Source organism: Carettochelys insculpta, chromosome 14, assembly GCF_033958435.1.
Source record: "Carettochelys insculpta isolate YL-2023 chromosome 14, ASM3395843v1, whole genome shotgun sequence".
NCBI lineage: Eukaryota > Metazoa > Chordata > Testudines > Carettochelyidae > Carettochelys > Carettochelys insculpta.
The window spans coordinates 15,798,423-15,821,614 of NC_134150.1; the positions used below are offsets into that span (position 1 = coordinate 15,798,423).

General features: G+C 42.7%; 1 protein-coding gene across 3 annotated transcripts in view; it reads right to left on the reverse strand.

Annotated features, from left to right (window-relative positions):
* The window catches only part of NKD1 (NKD inhibitor of Wnt signaling pathway 1), a 179,621-nt gene that overhangs the window by 40,592 nt on the left and 115,837 nt on the right, over positions 1-23,192 (reverse strand). Inside the window, exon 1 of one of the 3 annotated variants that reach the window (XM_075008565.1) lies at positions 13,561-13,692. The exons of the other annotated variants lie outside the window; for them this stretch is intronic. Within the exon in view, the coding sequence (XP_074864666.1) occupies positions 13,561-13,669 (109 nt within the window). The 5' untranslated portion in view covers positions 13,670-13,692. Of the gene's footprint in view, positions 1-13,560; positions 13,693-23,192 lie in introns of those variants that run through there. 3 annotated transcript variants of the gene reach the window in all.

The following is a 23,192-nucleotide window of genomic DNA, read 5'->3' on the forward strand; positions in this document are numbered from 1 at the left end:
CCCCACTCAGATAACAAGCCATCAGAGGGCACACGATGTACACACACGTATGGAAGCATATCCTTTTTGTTGTGGAAATTCACAAATGGAAAAAGTACACATTTTTATTACTTCTCAAAAGGACCATGTCCTCTAAAAATTATGTTCCCTGTCAGAATGTTTGTGCATGTTGAAATACTGTAATATTTCTTTAGACTATTCTCTTTCTGGTGTTTATTATTAACAGGCATGTATTCATTTCTATAACCTTAAGACACCATAAACTATTTCTGGACAATACTTGAAACTGGAAAGACAATAAAGAAAAAATATTTTAACTTGGAAAAATTGTGAAATCCCACTCTTTCATGAAAGACAAATTAACTGACTTAAGTGTACTTGCAGATGTTTTCCTACAAGGATTGCTAATTATTACCATCCAACTGCTCACACTGCAGAAGAGAGAGGGACACAATGATTACCATTTTATAAGGTACAAGACTCATTTCTGCAGAATGAGGTTCTATGTCCAAAGTTTTCCTTTTTTTTTTAAAACAACAGAAATAAGAAATAATAATACCAACACGCCTTTAAAAATCACCCACCTTATAAATTACAAAAGAAGATCATTAATTGACTTCTTGGTGTAACAAAGCATAGGATACTTCACTTCAAACAGCCTGGTTTTATTGTAATGGCCCAGGGATCACACACACCTGTGTCTTGGAACAGAAAGCTAATTAGAGCTGCATTCAGCTTTCAGAGTGGGTGCGTAAGCTTTCACGGGAGCTCAGGTGGCTTGTCACTTTAGGTTTCTCATACCCATAAAAAGCACTGGGCATTCTAGCAGACAATCTGTCCCAATGCAAACATGGGCACTTTCCATCTAGTCTGAGATTTGCAACTGCACTAGGCATTTTAGCCACTTTGATTAACAGTGCTTCATCACAGGAAGCTGAGATGATCTTCAGTCTACTGCTGTTCGAGTCTTTAGGCACAGCTGTTTAGGGATTTTGATGTGCTACACAAGAGTCTGTTTGGAAGGGCAGTAATTTAGAAAGTATTTAATGGATCAAGGTAGCCAGCCACTAAAAGCAAAAGGCTAAGGAGGGACTGCAAACACCATAATGGTAACTCATGAATAGACATTATCGTTAAGTTGTTCTTTGTGTAGTTTCCATAAATTAGGTTTTCAGAAAAAAAGGTAAAGGAGGAGAGGCTCTATAAAAGGCCACTTTGGGGACTGCACAAGGTACTCAGAGTGTGACATCCAAGTACAAGGTGGAACAAAGGCCTGGGCTATACTAGGAGATTCAGTTCAGGCTATGTCTACACACACATAAATTTGATTTTATCATATTTGATTTCATAATGCTGGGTTTTATAAATTCAATTTTGATTATCCTCACCTTCCCACAAAGTCAAGTTAGTGCTGCCACACTGAATTGCCAAATATCAACTGTTGCAGTCGCACATTGTGGGAACCTATCCTACAATTCCCTCAGCCTCATAGCATTCTGAGTTTTTTCACTGCTGCAGCATGGGAAAAGTGCCCCACAAATAGTTGTGGGTATGTGAACTCATCCTCCTACATTGTTTTCCACGGGAGGTGAATGAGGGCACCACAAAACAGCCATTTTTTCAGAAGAAAAGAAGGCAGATCAGTGAATCCCAGAAGACAGAAAACCAAACAGGCTGGCTTCAGAAGGTGACTGAACCACAAAAACTGGTCGCTCAGCTGCCTTTCCTCCCCATAGAGAGAACACCTTTAGGTACAACTTTTGCCTGATTAGCCAATTGATGCACCAGGCAGGGGACTGCCATACCCACATGCCAGAATGACTCTGTGCCCTAGTGTCAGAGAAACAGCCGTGTTAGTCTGCATCAAAGAGAACAATAAGAAGTCCTGTGGCACCTGATAGACTCACAGACATTTTGCAGCATACGCTTTTGTGGGCAAAGACCTGCTTCATCAGACTCATAAGCCCTAGGACCACACAAGTGACTGTGCCACATCAACTGGCCCCCCAGCCATGTTTTCCCCCCTTGAAACCAGAAACATCCTCCCTGAAAATATGACAGGAACTGATTACTGCTTGTGATATTTCCAGCATCCCCCTACCGCTGGTGAAAATGAAAAACAAACAGCCAAAGACATTTTCACACCATTTTTCCAAAGCCTGCTCCTGACTCAGGCCATTTGCTGGAGTGCAACCCAGTGATGACAGACGCCATCAGAGCAAGCTATTTCTGGGCTAATGTGCCTGAAGTACAGTAGATAATAGCAAAGTTGAGGAAAGTGCAAACCCTAACAACTAAAGCCAAACTCCCTCAGGCAGGGGAAAAGCTTGCAGCTCCCCATACTCATGGGCAGAAACAAGGTAATTTGTCCTGTGGCACCTTATAGACTAACAGACAATTTGCAGTGTAAGCTTTCATAGACAAAGACCTGCTTCATCAGATGCGGGGGGTGGGGGGGCGCGGGTCAGGGGAGGGTATAAAGAAGGAGTCTCAGTCAAGGGGAGGGCCAGAGTTGACAAGGTCTGTTCAGTCAGTGAGGATGTGGACCATTATCTGTAGTTAATGTGGACGTCTGAACACCAAGAGCGGAGACACTGCTTTTGTAATGGGCCAACCCCTCCCAGTCTCTGTTCAGTCCTTGGTTGATGGAGTTAAATTTGCAAATGAATTGCCACTCTGAAGGCTCTCTTTGGGGTTTATTTTTGAAGGTTTTTTGTTGTAGGACTGCTACTTTTAAATCTGGGGAGATTGAAGTGTTCTCCTACAGTTGTTTGTATGTTACTGTGCCTGATGTCAGATTTACATCCATTTATTCTTTTATGTAGAGATTGTGTAGTTTGGCCAATGTAAATGCCATTATGCATTACTGGCACATGGTAGCATATATTATATTAGCAGATGTACAGGTGAAAAGAGCCCCTGATGGTGTGGTTGACGTAGTTGGGTTGTGTGATGATATCGCTGGCTGGTGTAGATATGTGAGCAGAGTTGGCACTGAGGTTTGTTGCAGGGATTGGTTCCAGGTTTAGAGTTACTGTGGTGTGGTCTATAGTTGCTGGTGAGCATTTGTTTAAGGTTGGCAGGCTGTCTGTAGGCGAGGACAGACCTGCTGCCCAAGGTCTATGAGAGTGAAGGATCATTGTCCAGGAGGGGTTGCAGATCACTGATGATGTGTTGGAGAGGCTTTAGGTGGGGTCTGTATGTGATGGCCAGTGGGGTTCTCTTGTTTTCCTTGTTGGGCCTGTCTTGAAGCAGGTGGCCTCTGCATACAAGTCTGGCTCTGTCAATCTATTTCTCCACTTCTTTAGGTGAGTACTGTAATTTCAGGAAAGCTTGGTAAAGGTCTTGTAGATGTTTGTCTCTGTCTGAGGGATTGGAGCAAATGTAGTAGTACTTAGTGCCTGGCTGTATATAATGGACCATGTAGTGTAACCTGGATGGAAGCTGGAGGCATGCAGGTAAGCACAGTGGTCTGTGAGTGTCCCCTGGTGCCCCTCCTCTACTTGCAGTACATTGATGGCATCTTCATCGTCTGGACCCATGGGAAAGAGGCTCTTGAAGAGTTCCACCATGATTTCAATAGTTTCCAACCCACCATGAACCTTAGCCTGGACCAGTCCATACAAGAGATTCACTTCCTGGACACTACTGTGCAAATAAGTGATGGTCACCTCAATACCACCCTATGCTGGAAAGCCACAGACCACTATGCTTACCTATACACCTCCAGCTTCCATTCAGGGCAAGCTACACAATCCATTGTATACAGCCAGTCACTGTCCTAGAAGTGTGGGGAGCAGAAGCACACAGTGACCACAAGAGCCAGACACACAGCCACAAGGCAGATGGAGTAAGCCTCCGGCCTCCCTGACCTGCTGGGAGAAGGGAAACCTTCACTTTTCAAAGCCAAGGGGAAAGTATGCATCAAGCACAAGAAGCTGCACTGCCAGGCCCTCTCTCCACCTTCCTTTTCCTGGGTCCCTGGGGAAATCTGTGCATTACCATGACTGGAAGGGAACTGAGTCAAGCAGGCCCCTTAAGATCTTTGTGTAGTACCTGCTGCACAGAGGATACGTAGTAGCCAAACTGTGTCCTTGCATCCCTATTGTGTGGCACAGAGGCTCTTTCATTAAATTTCTTTGATTGTTGTAAAAGGTCTCTCATCTGCAGTAAATGTGTCTAGTTTTCACTTACGTTTTGTAGCAACAATAGGCTCTTTGACCACTGCTCACACCCTAACCCCAGCTGTCAACACTAGCACAGGTCCAAAGGAGAAAACTAATGCAGAAAGATACGTTGCTAGAGTGCTCACAAACTGCCCTCACAGACAGGACACAGTTAAATGCATGGAAGAAAACTACCCTGGAGGAGAGGAGAGCAGTCTGGGAGGAGAGGACGGGATACAGAAAGTGTGGAGTCCAGACCCAGGAGGAGATGTTGTAGCTGATGAGGCAGCAGAACAGAGCTCCAGAGCAGCCTGGTACAGGAGCACAGAGCCCCACTGCACAGCATGATGAACCACATGCCCTCCTCACTATGTTACAGACCCTCCCCGACTTCAGCACCCCAGATTGAGAACAGGGATGCTTCTCAGAGCAGAAGATTGACACTCCTCCACCTATGATGGCAAAACACTTCTTGCCTTTGCCTCCTCCCTGCACCACCCCAGCCCCTGCCATGAAGTCCTTTACCGTCCCCTGAATAAAAATGATAAAACTTGCAAAAACGTTGGCTTTATTGCTTGTGCTGCGTGGGTGGTGTGTGTGTGTGGGGGAGGAAGGGATTACAGGAATTACAGGCTGGCACACGTCATTCAGAGGGCATCTCCTTAAGAGCAGCAGACATTACTGTCATATCACTATTTGGTCATTCATAAAGCTGTTTTCAAAGCCTCTCTGATTAGCAGTGCCTCTCACTGTTCTCTCCTTAATGCCCTTGTATTTGGCTGCTCATAATTACTGGCCAGGCAATCTGCCTCAGCTCTCCAGCCTAGCGTGCAATTTTCTCCCTTGCTCTCACACAGGTTATGAGGCACACAGCAGGCTGCCACCATGAGGAGACTGTGGCTTTCACTGAGGTCTAATCGAGCCTGGAAGCTCCTGAACCTGGCTTTTAAACAGCCAAACGCACATTCTACTACCATTCTGCACTTGCTCAGCCCGTAGCTGAACTGCTCCTTATTGCAGTCCAGGTTGCCTGCATATGGCTTCATGAGCCAAAGGATAAGCTGGACTTCCCAGGATCACTCTTGGCATTTCCATGTCGACAGTGGTGACTTTCCAGTCTGGGGAGAAAGCTCCATTCTGCAGCTTTCTGAACACACCAGGGTTCCTAAAGATGCACATCATGCACCTTTCCTGAGCATTCCACACTGATGTCAGTGAAATGTTCCTCGTGATCCACCGCCTGCAACACCATGGAGATGTACCCCTTGCAGTTTATGTACTCTGCGGCAAGGTGGTCTGATGCCAACATAGAGATATGAGTTCCATCTAATGCCCCACCACAGGTAAGGAACCCCATCACAGCAAAACCATCAACTATGTCTTGCACACTGCCCAGATTCACTGTCCTTTACAGCATAGAGTATTGATTGTCTTGGCTACCTGAATCGCAGCAGCGCCCACTGTAGATTTATATAATATATGGAGAGATACCGATCTTATAGAACTGGAAGGGACCCTGAGAGGTCATCAAGTCCAGTCCCCCTGCAGTCACAATAGAACCTAGCGCTATCCCTGACAGATTTTTTTAAATCTAGTTGCCCCAGATCCCTAAATGGCTCGCTCAAGGATTGAAATCACAACCCTGGGTTGAGCAGGCCAATGATTCAACCCTCACTCCAAATTGATCATCCACTGATTGGTGGCTATCTGACATTCCAAACTTCTAGTGAGCTATTGGGCCTGGCTGGTTTCACTAATGGGCAGCTCTGATCCATGGCTCTGTATCTGACTTCTGACTTGATCTCTGACCCTCCACTCTGATGCCTGACTTTGGCTCTCACCAATGTTCCCTCTAATATTTTCCATCCACACACAGAATCAATTTTGTTAGGTGGACTGAGGTGTGTGCAATGTGCACCACCAGAAGAAACAAATCCTTCAGACTGTGGGCGCTCTACTAAGCAGCTTGGCAGCATTTGACTCTGTCGCGGGTGGCTGTCAAAGCACACATCTTACAGGGCCCACTGGCTCTTAACCTAATCCTGACTCTTGCTCTACCCTCACATCGGACACTGTTCTCTCTCTGTCCTCCCCAGCCTGACCTCTGAGTCCTGTACTCAGCTCCCCCCATTCCCTTGTTTTTGCCTGCTCAGGTCTGCCTTCTCCTGCAGCTCTAGATGGCCCCTCTCTCCTGACAACCATGGCAATGACTGAAATACATTTCTGAGATACTTAATCTTCGTTTCTCTGGAGTTCTTCTCCCATACCTGTGGGTAAAGATTCGCAGAGCAGAGCCAATATCCAAGCAACATTCCTGTGCCCCAGCCACAAGAGAAAGCACATAGGAAAACATGCTTGTGCTGGGCGGATGCCAGAAGTGTGCGTTCAGCTCTTTTGGGCTGAAAGCTGAAGCTGATGAATTAGACACACCCTTCAAAACAACAAAGATTGAGCTGCCACCGCTCATGCTTACTTCAGGGAAATTAACTGTCCCTCTCAAGTTGGGTTGGAAAAAGGCACAAAGCAATTTAGCAAGAGCCGCAACAGTGGCACTTCACATTGGAGGGGTCCACACTGTTCAGAAATTCATGTTGTGAATATGGGGAGAAGCAATTTCATGCTATTTCATTGTCTCATGGCTTTTGGACAAGCATCAATGACAATGTTCAATTACACACCGGCAGATTTTTTAAAAAGCCACATGATGTTGTGAGACTAAGGGTCCATTTCCTATTCAGATGTGCTCATTAAGCGTGAAACATCTGGATATGACCAAAACAGTGACTGGGGATGATGTAGTTCTGATAGTTAGAAAAATACAAAGAAAAGAAAAGTCAACAATCCAAATTCCTTCTAATCCTTCAGCCCATTCAAAACCTATTTCAACTGACACGTCATCACTAAGAATTTTTGGACTGGAGTTCCCTTAAACGTCATTAGGATAAACAACATCCAAATGTATGGTTTTGTGTGAAAGTTAGCTAACAATTTCCAGTCCATTTTCACACCCCAACGGTTTGATATATCTGCATGGAATCTGTGTATTTATTTTAAATGCAGAAAATTTTCCAGTGTCTCTATTTTAATGAAAAGCATTTTCACAAAAGATGTCTAACCATGCGGCAAGCCAATTGCTCTCCACTGGCTGTCTTGCTGCTCAAACATGCTGAACCACCAAACCTGAATTCCTCACACTCTTACCACTAAACTAGCGTTTTACCTGCTTATGGAGTCTATTTCCAATAAGTTCCCCAATGCACGATATTTAATCAATAGCAACTGCCAGCTTAACAGCTTTATTTGCCCATCTTCATCCTACCTAATCTGATGTTGGTCTCTCAAGCTTCAGAACACCTTTTGGATGAAGATCAGACAGCATTAAACAGAATTACTAATTAATTAAGCACAGTTAAATCTCAACACACTGGTTGTTGTGCTAGCCAAAAGCCTGAATAGAACAGCCGGTTTCCCCTCTTGAAGATCAAAAAGATAATTTTCCCCACCTCCCCATCTAAAAAATAAGAAGTCTTTATGAGTGGTTTCTAAGGCAATTCAAGATGATACCTGTAGCAGCAAGATGTGTTTGATCAGTGAGCACATCAAAAGTCACATTAGTTGCATGCAATCTACTATCACAAGCTATATAATTCAATCTCATAAAGAGATGCTTAAGCAAAAACTGATGCTTTCACAGGGACCACTTGCCAGTGGTATTATCAGCAAAGTGCTGAGTTCTAGCACTAGGGACTGACAGATAGGGACATAAAGTAATAATCTGACACTAAAAATAAATAACTTCCTGGCTTTTCTCTTCCCTTCTTATATATTCATTTTAGTTGGCAATACTCATACCAAAAGAATACCCTTATCACCTTAAGATCAGTTGGTTGGTATGTATGTGCATAGTATATGCATTCTTTAAATTATTTTTATCCCTTTAGATTTCTTTTTAGCCATGCGTCATAAGGAGAAAAATTCAGAGTATAAAAATTTCTTTATTGAAATGAAGACAACTGAGTAGAGAAAATATGGTTTATAATCCAGTCTCTTGTATCCGCCCACTCCTCTCTAATTTAGATGGAAAGGGGAAAACTGGGTTTCTGCTATTTTTGCTATTGTAACAGGCTCTGAAGAGTCCTGAATTATGGAATATCATCAACAAGTTCTCCTGGAAACTATCTTGGCCCTCACCTATCTATTCTTTTCAAGTAAGTAAGGATACAGATAAATCTGTTAACTTTATTTTGGTTGCTATGACTGAAGGGTATATTTGGCATCCTTACCTTAGTTAAGAAACTAAGTTAAGAGTTTCTAGCTTCTAACTGATTTAAAATGCTACTAGCACTTACTGTAAGAAAACACTTAATAAACTCAGACAATTGTTCCTACTGGTCTGCTCTTCACATTTAAGAACTTATTAGTTTATTCTTTTTAATCAAAGAGGCTTTTTAAATAGCTAATCCTCAAACTCTGAATGTCTAATTCCTAACTTTTTCAAATTTTATTATCTGGTACCACCACAGTAAAACAGAAAGGAAGGAAGGTCTTATCATTGAGTAGCTGGGACTGGAGTCAGTTACAAGCTCTGCCACAGATTTCTTATGTGACCTTGGGGAAGTCCCTTGACTTCTTAGTGTTTAAGTTCCTCATTTGTCTTGTCTACTTAGTTTGTAAGCTCTTCAAGGAAGAGACACACACTGTGTTTCTATAGAGACTACCACAATCGAATCTTGATTTCCCTATGACCTTTACCATTATAATACAAGTAAATTTACAATAATAAACTCAGGCTAAATTTCACTCTGCAAAAATAAAAATCCCAGTACTTCAGAAGCATCCATCTTCAGTGCTATAGCATGTAACCTATATGTTTGTGGGTACTTCTTTATCTCCTAAAACTTTCAAATGCCTGCACATAGTGTGCAGAGTTCCATAGAGTTTAATGTATTTTGGGTCAAAAGAATACTTAGCAATGATTCACTAAGGTACAGTGGCTATCTGAACATAGATTTAGATTCTAAACCTAAAAACATTTACATGCAGGCTCACATTTGTGCATGTGAATTCCCATTTAATTCAAAGGGAATACTCAAATTTAGAAAGTTAACCACGTGTCTGCAGACCTGGGGCCTTAAGCTTTGCGAGTAAAGTGCTTGGGTATATGACACAAACTTTACAAAACAGCACTGAGCTTAAATTGTTTCATTTGTTTCCAATCAAAATTTAAATGCATATTTCATAATAAAATCAAAGATACACTTGACATCTGTGTGAAAGGGAATTGTCCTGGAAGCATCACTTGTGAGTAATCCCAACAGACATGAGTAATCTCACTAAGGTCACGCATAATCACTGGAAGAGCAGACCTGTAGATTTAGCATATGTGAAGTATTTAATGACTAGACTCCAAAGAACGTAATCTACAAAGAGGGAAAATGTTTTGCTACAGTGATTTTTCATCTTACTTATCTGATTATGTACACAATACCGCCATTGAGCTAATGTAATAGGGTGTTGGTTGCCTTCCCCCACTGAAAGAAACATAACTGGAATCCATATGTGAACAGCATAAGTGAACAGAGGTAAAGAGAGTTGAGAGATGCAATGCAAAGACTACATTCTCCTCTAAGATGCAGGCACTCTGTGAGCACAGCAAAAGGCAGAACATGGCCCTAAGTAGTTTGCTAATTTCAAAGGCTGGCTCTAAAGTGAGTTTACCAAAGAAGAATAAAAACCCCACACAGAGCTGTTTGGATTGAAGCAAAGGCAGTAGAAATGATTTTTATTTTAGTAACTCTATACACTTCACTCCATACTTAATACATATCTAAAATACAGTTAAAGGAAGCTAATGTGAGGAGTGAGCTGGGCACAGAAACCGCATGCTAGATTTATACAGGTGCTCATTAAGAACAGGTGGGGCCCTGGGACAACACAGTTACATTAATATATGGGGGAAGGGGCAGGAGCTTGTAACATCTTTATGCTTTAAAATCTATTCATGCTCATTATTACTCATGACGCATAATAAAATTACATTTAGATTTATTTTAAAAGAAGAATGCCAGGACATTTCTTTTGTTCCATTAAAGCTAATTGCTTAAACAAAATGGAGTTACGGAGCATTGGAGATCCTCAAAACTGAGGGCTCTGGGGCAACTCCCCTTTTGCCCTTAAGTTAATCTGCCACTGAGTTTACATAAAAGTAACAGACCTCAGATTCTGACACTTATTTCTGCAATTTTATGATTAAAATTTGAATCAGAAAGTTTATTTACAGCAGTGAGCATCATGTTATTTCCTGTAGAGTTTAAATAACTGCAGGCGATATAACATAATGGTTGTCATGAGTAGCTGCCTTCATTGTTAATGCTTTTGAATTATTCATATAAACAGCTGCAAATTGCATGCACACATCATCTGTTTGTAGAATCACAGAATATCGGAACAGAAAGGGACCATAAGAGGTCATCAAGTCTAGTCTTCTGCACTTGTAGCAGTACTAAGCACCATCTCCTAGATTATCCCTCATCGATGTTTGTCTAACTTGCTCTTAAATATCTCTAATGATGAAGATTCCACCATCTCCATAAGTAATTTATTCCAGTGTTTAAGCACCCTGTTGGTTTGGAAGTTTTTACTAACATCCAGTCTAAACCTCCCACACTACATGTTTAAGAAAACAAAAAGCAGTCAAGTAGCACTTTAAAGGCCAGAAAAATAGTTTATTAGGTGCGCTTTCGTGGGACAGACCCACTTCTTCAGACCATATCCAGATGTTCATATTTATATTCAGATTCAGATATGGTCTGAAGAAGTGGGTCTGTCCCACGAAAGCTCACCTAATAAACCATTTTGCTAGTCTTTAAAGTGCTACTTGACTGCTTTTTGTTTTGATAGTGTATAGACAGACTAGCACGGCTTACTCTCTGTTACTATTCTACACGTTTAAGCTTATTGCTTCTGGTGCTCTCACCAGAGGCTAAGGGGAGTATTTTTTTCCTCTCTCCTCCTTATAACACCACTTTAGATACTTGAAAGATGTTATGCCCATCTCAGTCTGCTCTTTTCCAAACTAAACAAAAACACAGTTCTTTCAATCTTCCTTTGCAGGTAAGGTTTTCTAAACCTTTAATCATTTTTATTGCTTTTCTCTGGACCTTCATCAATTTTGTCCTTATCTGTCCTGAAATGCGATGCCCAAAAGTGTAAACAATACTCCAGCTGAGGCCTAATCAGGGAGGAGAGCAGGAAAAGTACTTCTCGTGTTTTGCTCACAATACTCCTGCTAATTTTCATCCCATCTTTAGTTAAGTGGCTGAAGAAAAGAGCCTGGTGATGAAAATGAAGAGGAGGGTTTGCCAACACTATGTATCATGGGTCAACTGGCTCTATGAGGCAAGGTGGGGCATAACTTGTTCAGGACTTAGCTGCTATCCTTTAGCCTCATTGATGAGCTGGCAACATAGGGGAAATTAGTAATGCCTGTTGCGTGTCATGGAGTGAGAGTGACTGACCCCAGCTGTGGAAGACTCACTAAACAGCCCTGTACTCAGCTGGGGGAGGCACCTCGCAGAAGGCAGTATTGTCGTTCAAGGAGAAACCAGAAGGAGCAGGGTAGGCTCTTGCACGGGGAGGCCCTGAGACAGGGCTTGTACATGTTGGAAGACGGGTAAGAGAACCAACACAGAGAAGAGTAGGTTCTTTTGGGAGAGGCCCGAGATAGGGACTACAAAGATCTGGGAGCTTGTTAATGGAAGCTTCCAGAGTGCCTGAAGAAGAGAAGCAGTAGGAGAAATTTGCTCTGGGGGTACTAAGGGGAGGAGTCAAGAAGCACAAGACTTCTGTGGCACCTGAGAGGGTTGGGGAGCCAACAGTTTGGGCATTTGATTTGGGCTTTCAGTTGGACCACTCAACTTCAAGTGACCTGGCCACAGGAAGACCCTGAAAGGGGCACATGGCCTGTAGCAGGCGCCAGAGATAAACACCTTGTGTTGCACTGCGCCCTGAAGGGGGCTACACATAGTTAGCACATGACCTGACACTCTCCTGACATAAATGCTAAATTATACCATATGCTTCCATCAACTGAGCAGCTTGTAAAATGAGGAGATGGCTCAGTCCCACACTGAGGAGATATGACTGTTCTGTGACCCCAATTATTAAAAAGATTTACAATACCCCAATACTTCATGATGGATGTGACTAGGAACCCCTCCAATGAGAGGAAAAGTTTAAACCCAATCCTAAATGCTGCAAAGTAGGTGCCTGTCTATAATGGGCCCGGATTGATCCCTCCACTAATACAGTTGATTGGAAAACAGAGAGAAAATCATCATCATCATCATCCTCCTCCTCCTCAAATAATTTGCCTTTCTTAAATCAGAAAATGTCACAACCATCACTAGTGCCAATAGTTGCCAACCACCAGACTTTCCCTGAAAGTTCACTGTCGGGTAACTGAAATCAAGCCAGAAAAGTTTCAAACCCCATATAGTGTAAGTTTTTGGATTGCTAAAATTCCCTAAAAAATAAGGTTTGAAAATGGAAACTCAGTTAACCTTGAACTAGGCTCTTACTTTCAGTTCAGCTATAATACTTAAGCGAACTATATTCAGCTGTATACACACTATCTATCTGAGATTTCTATGTAGGTTGGACCTCCTTGTTTGGTAATCTCAGGACTTGACTGGTCCTGAATGAGTGAGTTTGCCAGAGCAGGAGAGGTCAGTTATGGCCCCTCTACCTGGCTCCATTCCCAGCCCTAGCTGCTGGCCAACCATAGCCCGTCCACACCAATGACGCCAATTCCAGTCCCGCTGCTGCTGGCCTCACTCAGATTGCCTGCCTGCCCTGCTGCTGCTGCCAGCCCCAGCTGGGCTCCCAGCTTGCCACCTTACTCCCAGCCACTGGGGCTCTCTGGTCCTGCCCAAAGTAAGTTACTGCAACCATAAAGCACTAATAAAAGGCAACCATCTCATAATGCAGGATGGAATTTAACTGACATACAGCACAAAGCACATCATCATCTAGAGCAGTGATTCTGTGATTACTGTACCTCTTTCAGGAATCTGATTCGCTTTGTGAACCCAAGTTTTACCTCACTTAAAAAAGCTACTTGCTTATAAAATCAGACATAAAAATACAAGAGTCATAGCACACTGCTACTAAATATGTGTTTACTTTCTCACTTCTACCATATAACTGTAAGTTGGAATACAAGCCTTGTACTTGAATTTCAGAGTGCAATATACAGAGCTGTATAACTGTATGAAATGTTAGCTGTACTGACTTTGCTAGTGCTTTTTATGTAGACTTTTGTAAAACTGACCAAATATCTAGATGAGCTGATATAGCCCTGTGAGATCATGGTGTACCCCAGGCATACATGTACCTTTAGTTGAGAACCACCGATCTAGAGGAAGATGGGAAATCTTGGAGTTCATCTTCTCTTTCTGGGAGATCAACCTGGTCAGGGTCAATCTTCTGGGGTTCAATTTCATGTGTCTAGTGGGGACACACAAAATCAAACTCTCAGGGCTTGACAGTCAACCACTGTACTCTTCATTCTTGGGAGGAGGAAGGGAGGCTGATGGGAGAGATTTTCCTGATGAGCTCCCTGTCAGTGAGGATGGCCAGATAAGTCGATCTGAGACAAGTTAATTCCAGCTATGCAGTTGTCGCAGCTGAAATTGAGTCTCTAGGACTGACTTTCAAGGGAGAGGGTATATCAGTAGTTAAAGCATTGGCCTTGTAAACCCAGGGCTGAGTTCAATCCTTGAGAGAGCCTTCTAAGGGCTGGTTAGATTTAAAAAAAAAGAAAAAAAAATTGTCAGGGATGGCAACAGGTCCTGCTTTGAGGGCAGGAGACTGGAATCAATGACCTATCAAGATCCTTAGAGTTCTATAAGAGGTGAAGTAACAGAGAGATAGCAGTGTTAGTTTATATTCTGTTAAAACAAAAAAGCAGTCCAGTAGCACTTTAAAGACTAACAAAATAATTTATTAGGTGAGCTTTTGTGGGATAGACCCACTTCTTCAGACCATAGCCAGACCAGAATAGACTCAATATTTAAGGGACAGAGAACCAAAAATACTTATCAAGGTTGACAAATCAGAAAAATTGTAATGAAGGTGGGCAAATCAGAAGAGAAGGGGGCAGTAGGATGGCGGAAGTCAAGAGTCAGATACAACAAAGTATGTAAAAGAGTCCTTACCATGGGCTGGCGAAGGTAATTGGTGTCCCCGTTCAAACCACGTGTTATTAGGTCTAGTGTAGACCTAGTCTTAGACAAAGATACTGGGGAAATACCCTATTCGTACAGATCATGGTATGGGATCTTTGATGTCTGAATAGAGCACACCAGATATCATTTGTAATGTCACAATCTAAGGATTCACATAAACTACATGGCCCTCAATCTTGAATGTGAAACGGGTAACCCTGTCAGTGGGGCTCTTACAGAGCCTCATCTACGGCTTAAAGCAGCCTTCCCCATGCATAACCATCTTGCTTCTCCGAGAGTATCCTCCCCTGCACTAGTGAATTTGCACTCTCTAGAAAGACTCCTTTTAGAATGTGAGAGGAAGGGGACCCCAGACCATCAGATTTTAGCTTCAGGCATACAAATCCTTAGGAGTGAATCTGACTTCTCTCCCCATAAATCTTTTATACAAGTAGTTTCTGGCTGCACCGAATCACTTCAGCCATTCCCAAAGCAGGCTGCAGTCCCGATCACAACACATAAAGCAGTGCCCAGCAAACTCTGAGGTTTCTCCATAGAGCCCTGTGAAAATTCCTTCCAAATAGCTGGTTTATAAGTGCTGTTCCCCGCAAAAAGAAAACTCTAAATCCTTTATTATACAATGTTGGGCCCTTTGCATTATACCCTTTGTTGGTTAAAGGGCTTGGACTGCTAGATTCTGGTTTAGATAGCAAGAAAAATCAGATTACTGGAAGTAATCCCCCCTCTTTTGCTTCCATGTTGGAAATTTCCATCTTACCAGAGCAGCTGGACTCCATACTTTTTCTGAAAGAAGAAATATTGCTTCAGGTTCATTTCCACAACCCCATCATGCTGCATTAATTATTTGCTTTTACTCACAGACTAGTTGTGGTTTCACACACACACACACACACACACCCCTCTCCTCCACACAAAAAAAGACATTTTTATCTTTTTCTCCACAGAAGACTAAGGTTGACTGCTACTTGTGCTTTGAGGTTTGGATATGATTGAGATGAAACATCTGTTAAGAAAAAAGGTGGAGAGAGAGAGAAAAAACTTCTCACCCTCTAAATATATGTCTCTCCCACCCCCCACACAAAACTTAAGCATGTGATGAAATTCAACTTTTAAAATATAACCCTGGAGCTACTTGAAATTATTAAAGTCACCTCAGTATCTGAGGCAAGTCAGAATTTCCACTGTTCAAGCTGGGCTTTTATGAAGAGCAGACTTTAGAAAAAGCTGTAATCTTTCTAGGTAACAAAGGGCACTTGTTCTGCCTGTTGAGGTAAAATGTTGGGTTTCTGTAGCTACTGCAGCAGAAGTGGAGTTGAAGCGTACAAAAGCACCCTGACTAATATACACTTTGAATTTGGGACAGCAAGCTGGCAAAAGCAATATGCTTGTTACTGCAGTTGTATTCGTGTCTGCATATATACGCCTATTGGATTTTGTTATGCTCAGCAAGACGAAGGGGTTGTTGCACCAAAAACATCCACCCCAAGGTCTCCTAGAACATGATCCCCTTTACAAACTTTAAGTTTTTGATATTGGACACCAGCTAAATGGCTTTCTACTTTTGAACCCCTAACACAAAAGAAGCAACTGTTTAATCTTGCTGTAAACAGCACACTTGCAAGTCACAGAATCATGCATGATGGCTGTGATCAGGTCAAACCCCAAGAAGTGATGAGAGGGGCTTCCAGCGGCACGCACACAGGGTAGAAGAAGGGGAGCTAACTGACTTGCTGTGCCCCTGAACAACACCTCCGTGATCGTGAAAGGGGCGGTGCCTTTGATGGAAGGGGTGGTGCCTTTCATGGAAAGAGCAGGGACCAGTCAGCCCTCAGAACTGTCCAGAGTATCATACTAAGGTGCTCCCCCCATGCAAGCAGCCCTCAAAGCTGCCCATCTGGCAGTGATTTAAAGGGCCCAGGCAGCCCCTGCTCCTACAGTAATGACGGCAGTGGCTGGGAGCACTGGTTCCTTTTGAATCGCTGGACCCTGGGCAAAAAACCTGATGCCTGGACAAGTCAGATATTTTTGTGAAAGGCAAACACAGTGGAACTGCTTTTGAAGTTACTGCTAGAAACAGGGTGGGATGCCTATTGGACTGAGCTAGCTGAAGGATTTTAAATGAAACCTGACAAACACTTTGAAGGTGGGAACTTTGGAACACTTTCTTCTGACAAATCACGGGCCAAACCATCTTTGCAACAACAGTAACACAAATCTGGAGCAACTCCACAAACATCAATGTGAGAATACAACCTCCTCCGAGATCTGCTGGAAACAGACTCGAGTTTCACGTGGATAAAAAAGGGTGCCATTTGAGAGGTTGTGGAGGGCGACATTTTGACTCATTTTTCAGAAATAAGTTTAATAAAAAAAAAAAAACTCTCTCTCTAGAAACCATGGCCAAGACAACACGAAAAAACAACTGACAATAATTGTTGCTTGGAAATTAAAAGTAGAAAAGGATCTTTGTTCTTTAGGCAGGCAAAGTACAGCCACTGATATTCATCATGAATAGTAACAGAGAGGAAGCCGTGCTAGTCCATACACTATCAGAACAAAAAGCAGTCAAGTAGCACTTTAAACACCAGCAAAATAGTTTATTAGGTGAGCTTTCGTGGGACAGACCCACTGTCCCACGAAAGCTCACCTAATAAACTATTTTGCTGGTGTTTAAAGTGCTACTTGACTGTTTTTTGTTTTGATATTCATCATGTTTTCAAAAAGGTTGGTTTCAAACTCTCAGCTCACGTGTTCCCTTAATTTTATTCTTTGGTCATAGTGATGGCAGTCCTGGGGCAGAGTTCAACAACGTTTTTATCCTGCTAGGCAGCCTCCTAGCTTGGGCTTAATCCTCCCTCCTGTTCAATCTTAGATGTTTCCAACAGTCATCTTGGTGGTAAGCAGGGGGCATCTCGGCACCTAGCCACTGGCAACTCCCTTTTGCCTGCTTCCCTGCCTATAAACAGAATTTGCCCAAGGCTGGAATCCTTTGTGTTCAGTCTCAACCCTTGAAAAACCACATGGAAAAATATCACATCCAAAATGAGTTCTAGCATAAGGTGAACTGGCCACATGTTTTGGCAGGAGCAGTCCCAGTCCTGTCTGACAGGAAATACAAGACTATTCACAGATCATTGTCTTGAGCACCCAGTCATTAAGTTTCTAAAGTACCACCAACGGCTTTCACTAGCATACCTAGATTAATAAACAGGGTTTCTACTTCATATTTCTAACTTTAACTCTAGGAATGCATGCATCCAAATGGGATATACACAATCAGGAGATTAAAGGCTCTTTAATGCTAGGCTACATGCCCTGTTTTGCATAAATCATATTCAAGTTAGGCAGATACATACTCAGAAACATTTTCATAATAAACATGGGGGCACACCAGTGACCATTTGGAAATCAGAACCAGGGATCTTTGAAAACTATAGTTAGAGAAGATGTTTGTCAGCTGAAATTTTGTTCATTATTTAACCAGGACTAAGGGTTCAGGGAGTTTAAATTAATATCTTGTTATTACTTCATCCTTTTTTATGGCATCTTTGTATGCAGCTTGCCTGTAACTATAAGATAGCTGGAAATATTGTCAACATAGTGCGAAAGGAAGAGAGAGGTGTGGAACCAATATTTCTATAAATATTCTAACATATTAAAATATTTTTAAAAGATTCTACATCTCGAAGCATATTCAAGGAATTAGATTTGCATTCTGCAAGTTCCTCATTTGTTTTTTCACCTCCTCAGCTTCACTGTAAAATTAACAAACTAGCTAGCTTTTTGAAAAAGTTACCTGCAAGAAAATAGAACCTTTTACTGGTTTTGGAAAAGAATTTGTATTATACCTTTGAAGTACTGAACCAGCACAGTCCAGTAGATAGAGAACTTGACCAAAATTCAGCAAGCCAGGTTTTTAGCTACAGCTCTGCTACTGTGCCCTTGGATAAGTTACTTAACGTCACTGGCCTGTGTTCCTCAATCTCTAAAACTGGCAAAAATACTTCGTAAAATGACTTTGGACATAGAGACCAAAACACTAATTAATTTGTAGTATGTATAATCTTTCCATACCTATTCTTTCTTCATGTGAAATCTGGACAACATACAAGCATCATTTGAAGGAACTTGAACAATATCATCAATGCTGCCTCAGGAGAATCCTAAATATCTCTTGGGAGGATAGGCGCATGAACACTAGCATCCTGGAAGAGTTGAAGATGACCAGCATTGAAGCCATTACCATGTTATCAAGTTTGTTGAACTGGTAACATGGTTTGGATGTCTGATCAGCACCTCCCAAAACAGATTGTTTTCTGTGTTGGAGGAAGGATGGAGGAGCATTGGGAACCAGAGGAAGTGATGCAAGCACATGCTGAAGGCACACACGAAAAAGTGCAACACCAGTGTTGACACTTGGAGATCACTGCCCAGGACTGTTTAATCCGTGAGGGGGTGGCACAATTTGAGAGGCCCCACCGCAGTGCAGATGAGGAGATGTGGAGAATAAGAAAAGAGCACTAAAAACTGCCCCATGGCCCTCCAACAGCTATCAGCACCTGCCCCTTCTGCGATAAGACCTGCAGCTCTAGAATTGGACAGATCAGTCATCAGTTGACTCACAAAATAGGAGGGTGACAGGAACACGTCCTACTCATTATCAAGTGACCACCACCAAGAAGAAGAAGAAATATGTGTCTTAATGCAGAGAGGAAGGATCAGTCATTTTACGAGGTGACAGAGTAGCTCATTTTTCTTGACCATTCCATCAGTGACAGCAGTTGCCTGCAAAGTGGAAGTTGGTACCAACTGTAAAGATCCTCTTGGAAATGGACAGAGACCACTGACTGATTACACAAAGCCTATGATGAGCCATTGGACGGAAACAGCTTTTTAACACTACTTTTTTACATCATTGCCATTGGGACAGTGATGTTAGCACAGTGGTTTTCAAACGTTTTTGGCTACAAACCCTCTTCCAAATAACGCAGTCTACCACATCACTCCATCCAAGACAGGTTCATAATATTCCCATGATTAGATTGCCAAATCTTACTAACTAAAGTGTGTTATTCACCCTGACAATTTTTCTCTCTCACACCCTGAAAAGCGCTCACACATATCAGTTTAGAAGTAAAAGGCTTCTGACTCAAATACCAAACTCCTTAAAAGGAATGGTTTAGTGTTAAGGAACACTTTTACTTTCTTGAAGTGCCTTATACCATAAGATTTTCCTCCCACTCATGGCAAACAGCCTACCTGTTTCTTATAATTTCCTGGATCTTTGTCTGACCACAGGAAAACTTCTGCTAATCCTACCAGGCTCATGTTCTTTAGCAACTTTTCTTCTATTTGCCAAACTAAGCAGTTTTTGCTTGGCGCCTTCCTTTGCTCCTTTTTTTGACTAGGCTCCTTGGTGCCCTTTCCAATTGAAAGTAACCAGCTTATCAGCTTCCAGTCTGGGTGGAGACCAGCTGTTTTGGCAGACAAACATAGCTACTGCAAGTGGAACTGCATGCAGCTGAAGATGTATTTCACAGATGGCAACTTGAATGGGGGAAGTTAGTACAGGAAAGACGGGCAATCTCATGAAATCGCAAAATTTTCTGGCCACTAAACAGATGATCACCGGAGAGGACATTAAACAGGTTTGCTATATGTAACACCCTAAGCATAGAGGACAACTAATAAACCTTAAAAATGGGAGAGTTCACACCAGAGTGCTGACAATAATAAAGCAGCCACTTTAATGTACAATTAAAGTGCTGTGGGTTATGACATTAGTGATGAATAGTTATTAAGCTGTAAGCTCCTGGGGAAAGGCACTAAGTGGGTAATGGCTTGAAGACTTAGTCAATGCTGCACGGCTGTGTAACTTGTGTTATGTCAAGTGATCCTTCCCACAGTAAGCTGCAACCTATGCACTTTCACTAAAATAGTTTATATACTTCATGGAAACAACACCTTGAAAATTATTTACATGCTCAGCATGAAAGAAATTATAACAGTCATAAATTACGACAATAAATGGCCAAGAGTAACTTAGATTTTAAATTGCTGGGGCAGGCTACGTGCGCAGTGTCTAGCACATGGGTAGAAAAAAGCCAGAGGAGGTCCCCCAGAGTCACAGGCACTTCATTTATCTGGGCATTCACAGATATAGCCATGTTCAGCTCCCATTCATGGTAGATTATCATTCCCAGACAACGGGAGCTGCAGAAAGCAGTGATCTGATCCGTGCCACTTTCCACCACTCTCATTGGCTGGGAGTGGCGATCTATGGCCAATGAGAGCTGCAAGTGGCCATGCCTGTGGCTGTACAGGTAAATAAAGCACTAGTAACCCACCAGGGGCTAACCCTGGCATACTGCATCTGGCCCAAGGGCTTCTTATTCTTCTTGGTGGTCACTCGATAATGAGTAGGATATCTTCATTTCACCCTCGTTTGTGAGTCTGTTGATGGCTAATCAGCTCAATTCTGGAGCTGCAGGTCATAGCCACAGACCATTGATAGGTGTTGGAGGGACACAGGGCAGTTTTTGCTGCTCTCTTCTTGTTCTCTGCCTCTCCTCATCTGAACAGCAGTGGGACAGCTCAAACTGCACCACCCCCTCACGGATTATCATTCTCCACTGGGGATGGTCTTGGACAAGGTTCTCCCAAGCGTCAACACCGAAGCTGCACTTTTTCACATGCGCCTTCAGCATGTCCTTATATCACTCCTGCTGGCTTCCAATGCTGCTTTGTCCTTCCTCCAACTCAGAAAACAATCTTTTCTCCAGAGGTGCTGATCAAACAGTCCGGACCACGGGACAAGTCCCACAAAGTTGCTGATGAATGAAAATGGCTTCAATGCTGGTTGTATTCGACTCTTCCAGGACGCTAGTGTTCATGTGCCTATTGTCCCAAGAAATATTTAGGATTCTCTTGAGGCAGTGTTGATGATATTGTTCAAGTGTCTTCAAATGATGCTCGTGTGTTGTCCAGATTTCATGTGTGTACAGTAGTGTTGGAACAACTACTGCACTGTATGCAAGGTGCTTTGTCTTGGGATAGATTCCCTGGTTCTCCAAGACCCTTTGTCTCAGGTGGACAAAGAGAGCTTGTATGGCTCAGATGATGCTGATTTCCACATCAAGGCTGACTTAAGTGGAAAGGTGACTTCCATGGTATGGGAAATACTCTACATTTTCCATCAGTTCTCCATTGACCTCAATAGAAGGTACAGGAGATTGTCCTGTCGGCGAGGGCTGATAGAGCCCCTTGATCTTTCTGATGTTCAGTGTGAGGCTGAGATTCTCCTATGCTTCAGCTAAAGCACTTAAGATGGTCTGAAGGGTCATGGAAGAAAGAGCAGCAACCATGTTGTAATCCCATACTGGAGCTCCACGATTGAGGTTGTGGAAGGCTTGCTTTTAGCCTTCAGTTTCCTGAGATTGAAAAGCTTCCCGTTCATGCTATAGACAATCTTCACACCACCTGGAAGCTTGCCATCAATGAGGTGAAGGGTCATGGTGATGAAGATGCAGACAGTGATGGGGCAATGACACAGCCTTGTTTGATTCTCATTTTGACCTCAAAGGCATCACTTTGGGATCCACTGTTGCTCAATACTAAGGAGCAATGTTGTCATGAAACAGCCTCAAGACTCTAATGAATTTTTTGGGAAAGAAAATCTTTGAGAGGATGGTCCACAGGGTGCTACAATTGACTGAGTTGAACGCTTTGGTCAAGTTGATGAAACTCATGTATAAGGCTTGGTTTTGTTCACAACATTTTGCTTGTAGTTGCTGAGTGGTGAAGATTATGTCCACTGTTCTTTGGAATGGTCAGAAGCCACACATGGCTTCTGAAATTCTGGGAGAATTTCTTTGGAGAGCAGCAGGAGTTGGTTTGCAAGTTTTTGAGCTACGATTTTTCCCTGTCGTTGACAAGAGGAAGATGCCACAAGTGTCCACAGTCCTACTTGTTGCCCTTCTTGAAAAGACTGACAGCATGTCTCTGAAATGTGGCTCCCTATCTCAGATCTGGAGAATCAGGAGGCAGAGTTATTTGTGGAGCTCTGGCCCACCATCTTTGAAGACTTCGGTGGGGATTCCATCTGGTCCAGTTGCTTTGTTGCACTTCATCACTTTAATGGCAGCTTGGACCTCACCAGGGCAGAAAGTGTTGCAACATCATATGTAGGCAGTTGCTGAGGGATTTGATAAAAGGCTTCTAGGACCATGGTGGAGGGGTGGTTCAAGAGCTTATTATAGTGCTCCCTCCAGTGAGAAGCAATGGCTTCATTGTCTTTTAAGAGTTGGTTACCATTCTTTGACCCCAGGGGATTGATTCCATGGTTTCTCAGTCCATAAACAGATTTGGTAGCATTGAAGAAACCTTGTCTCATTTACGTCTGCAAGATGCTGGAGTTTTTGCGCCTTCTCAGTCCACTACTGGTTTTCCAGAGTCCATGTTTTACATTGGACTTCTACCTGTGCCTTGGCATGCACTTTTCTTTGTTGTGCAGCTGATGTCGCTTTGCCAGGCTCTAAAGGCTTTCCTTTTTGCCTCAATCAAGTGTTTAATTTCTACATCGTCATCAAACCAGTCCTGATGCTTCCTGGACTAGTTACCAATGGTTTCTCCACAAGATCCAATGATGGCATTTTTCAATTGACATCAGTGTTCTTCTACATGTCGAAGGTGTACTTTTGGCAGCTTCTGTAGGAGCACTATTTGGAAGTCACTTCATCTGATGGGATCCTTCAAGCCTTGTATGTTGATCTTTTGTCAC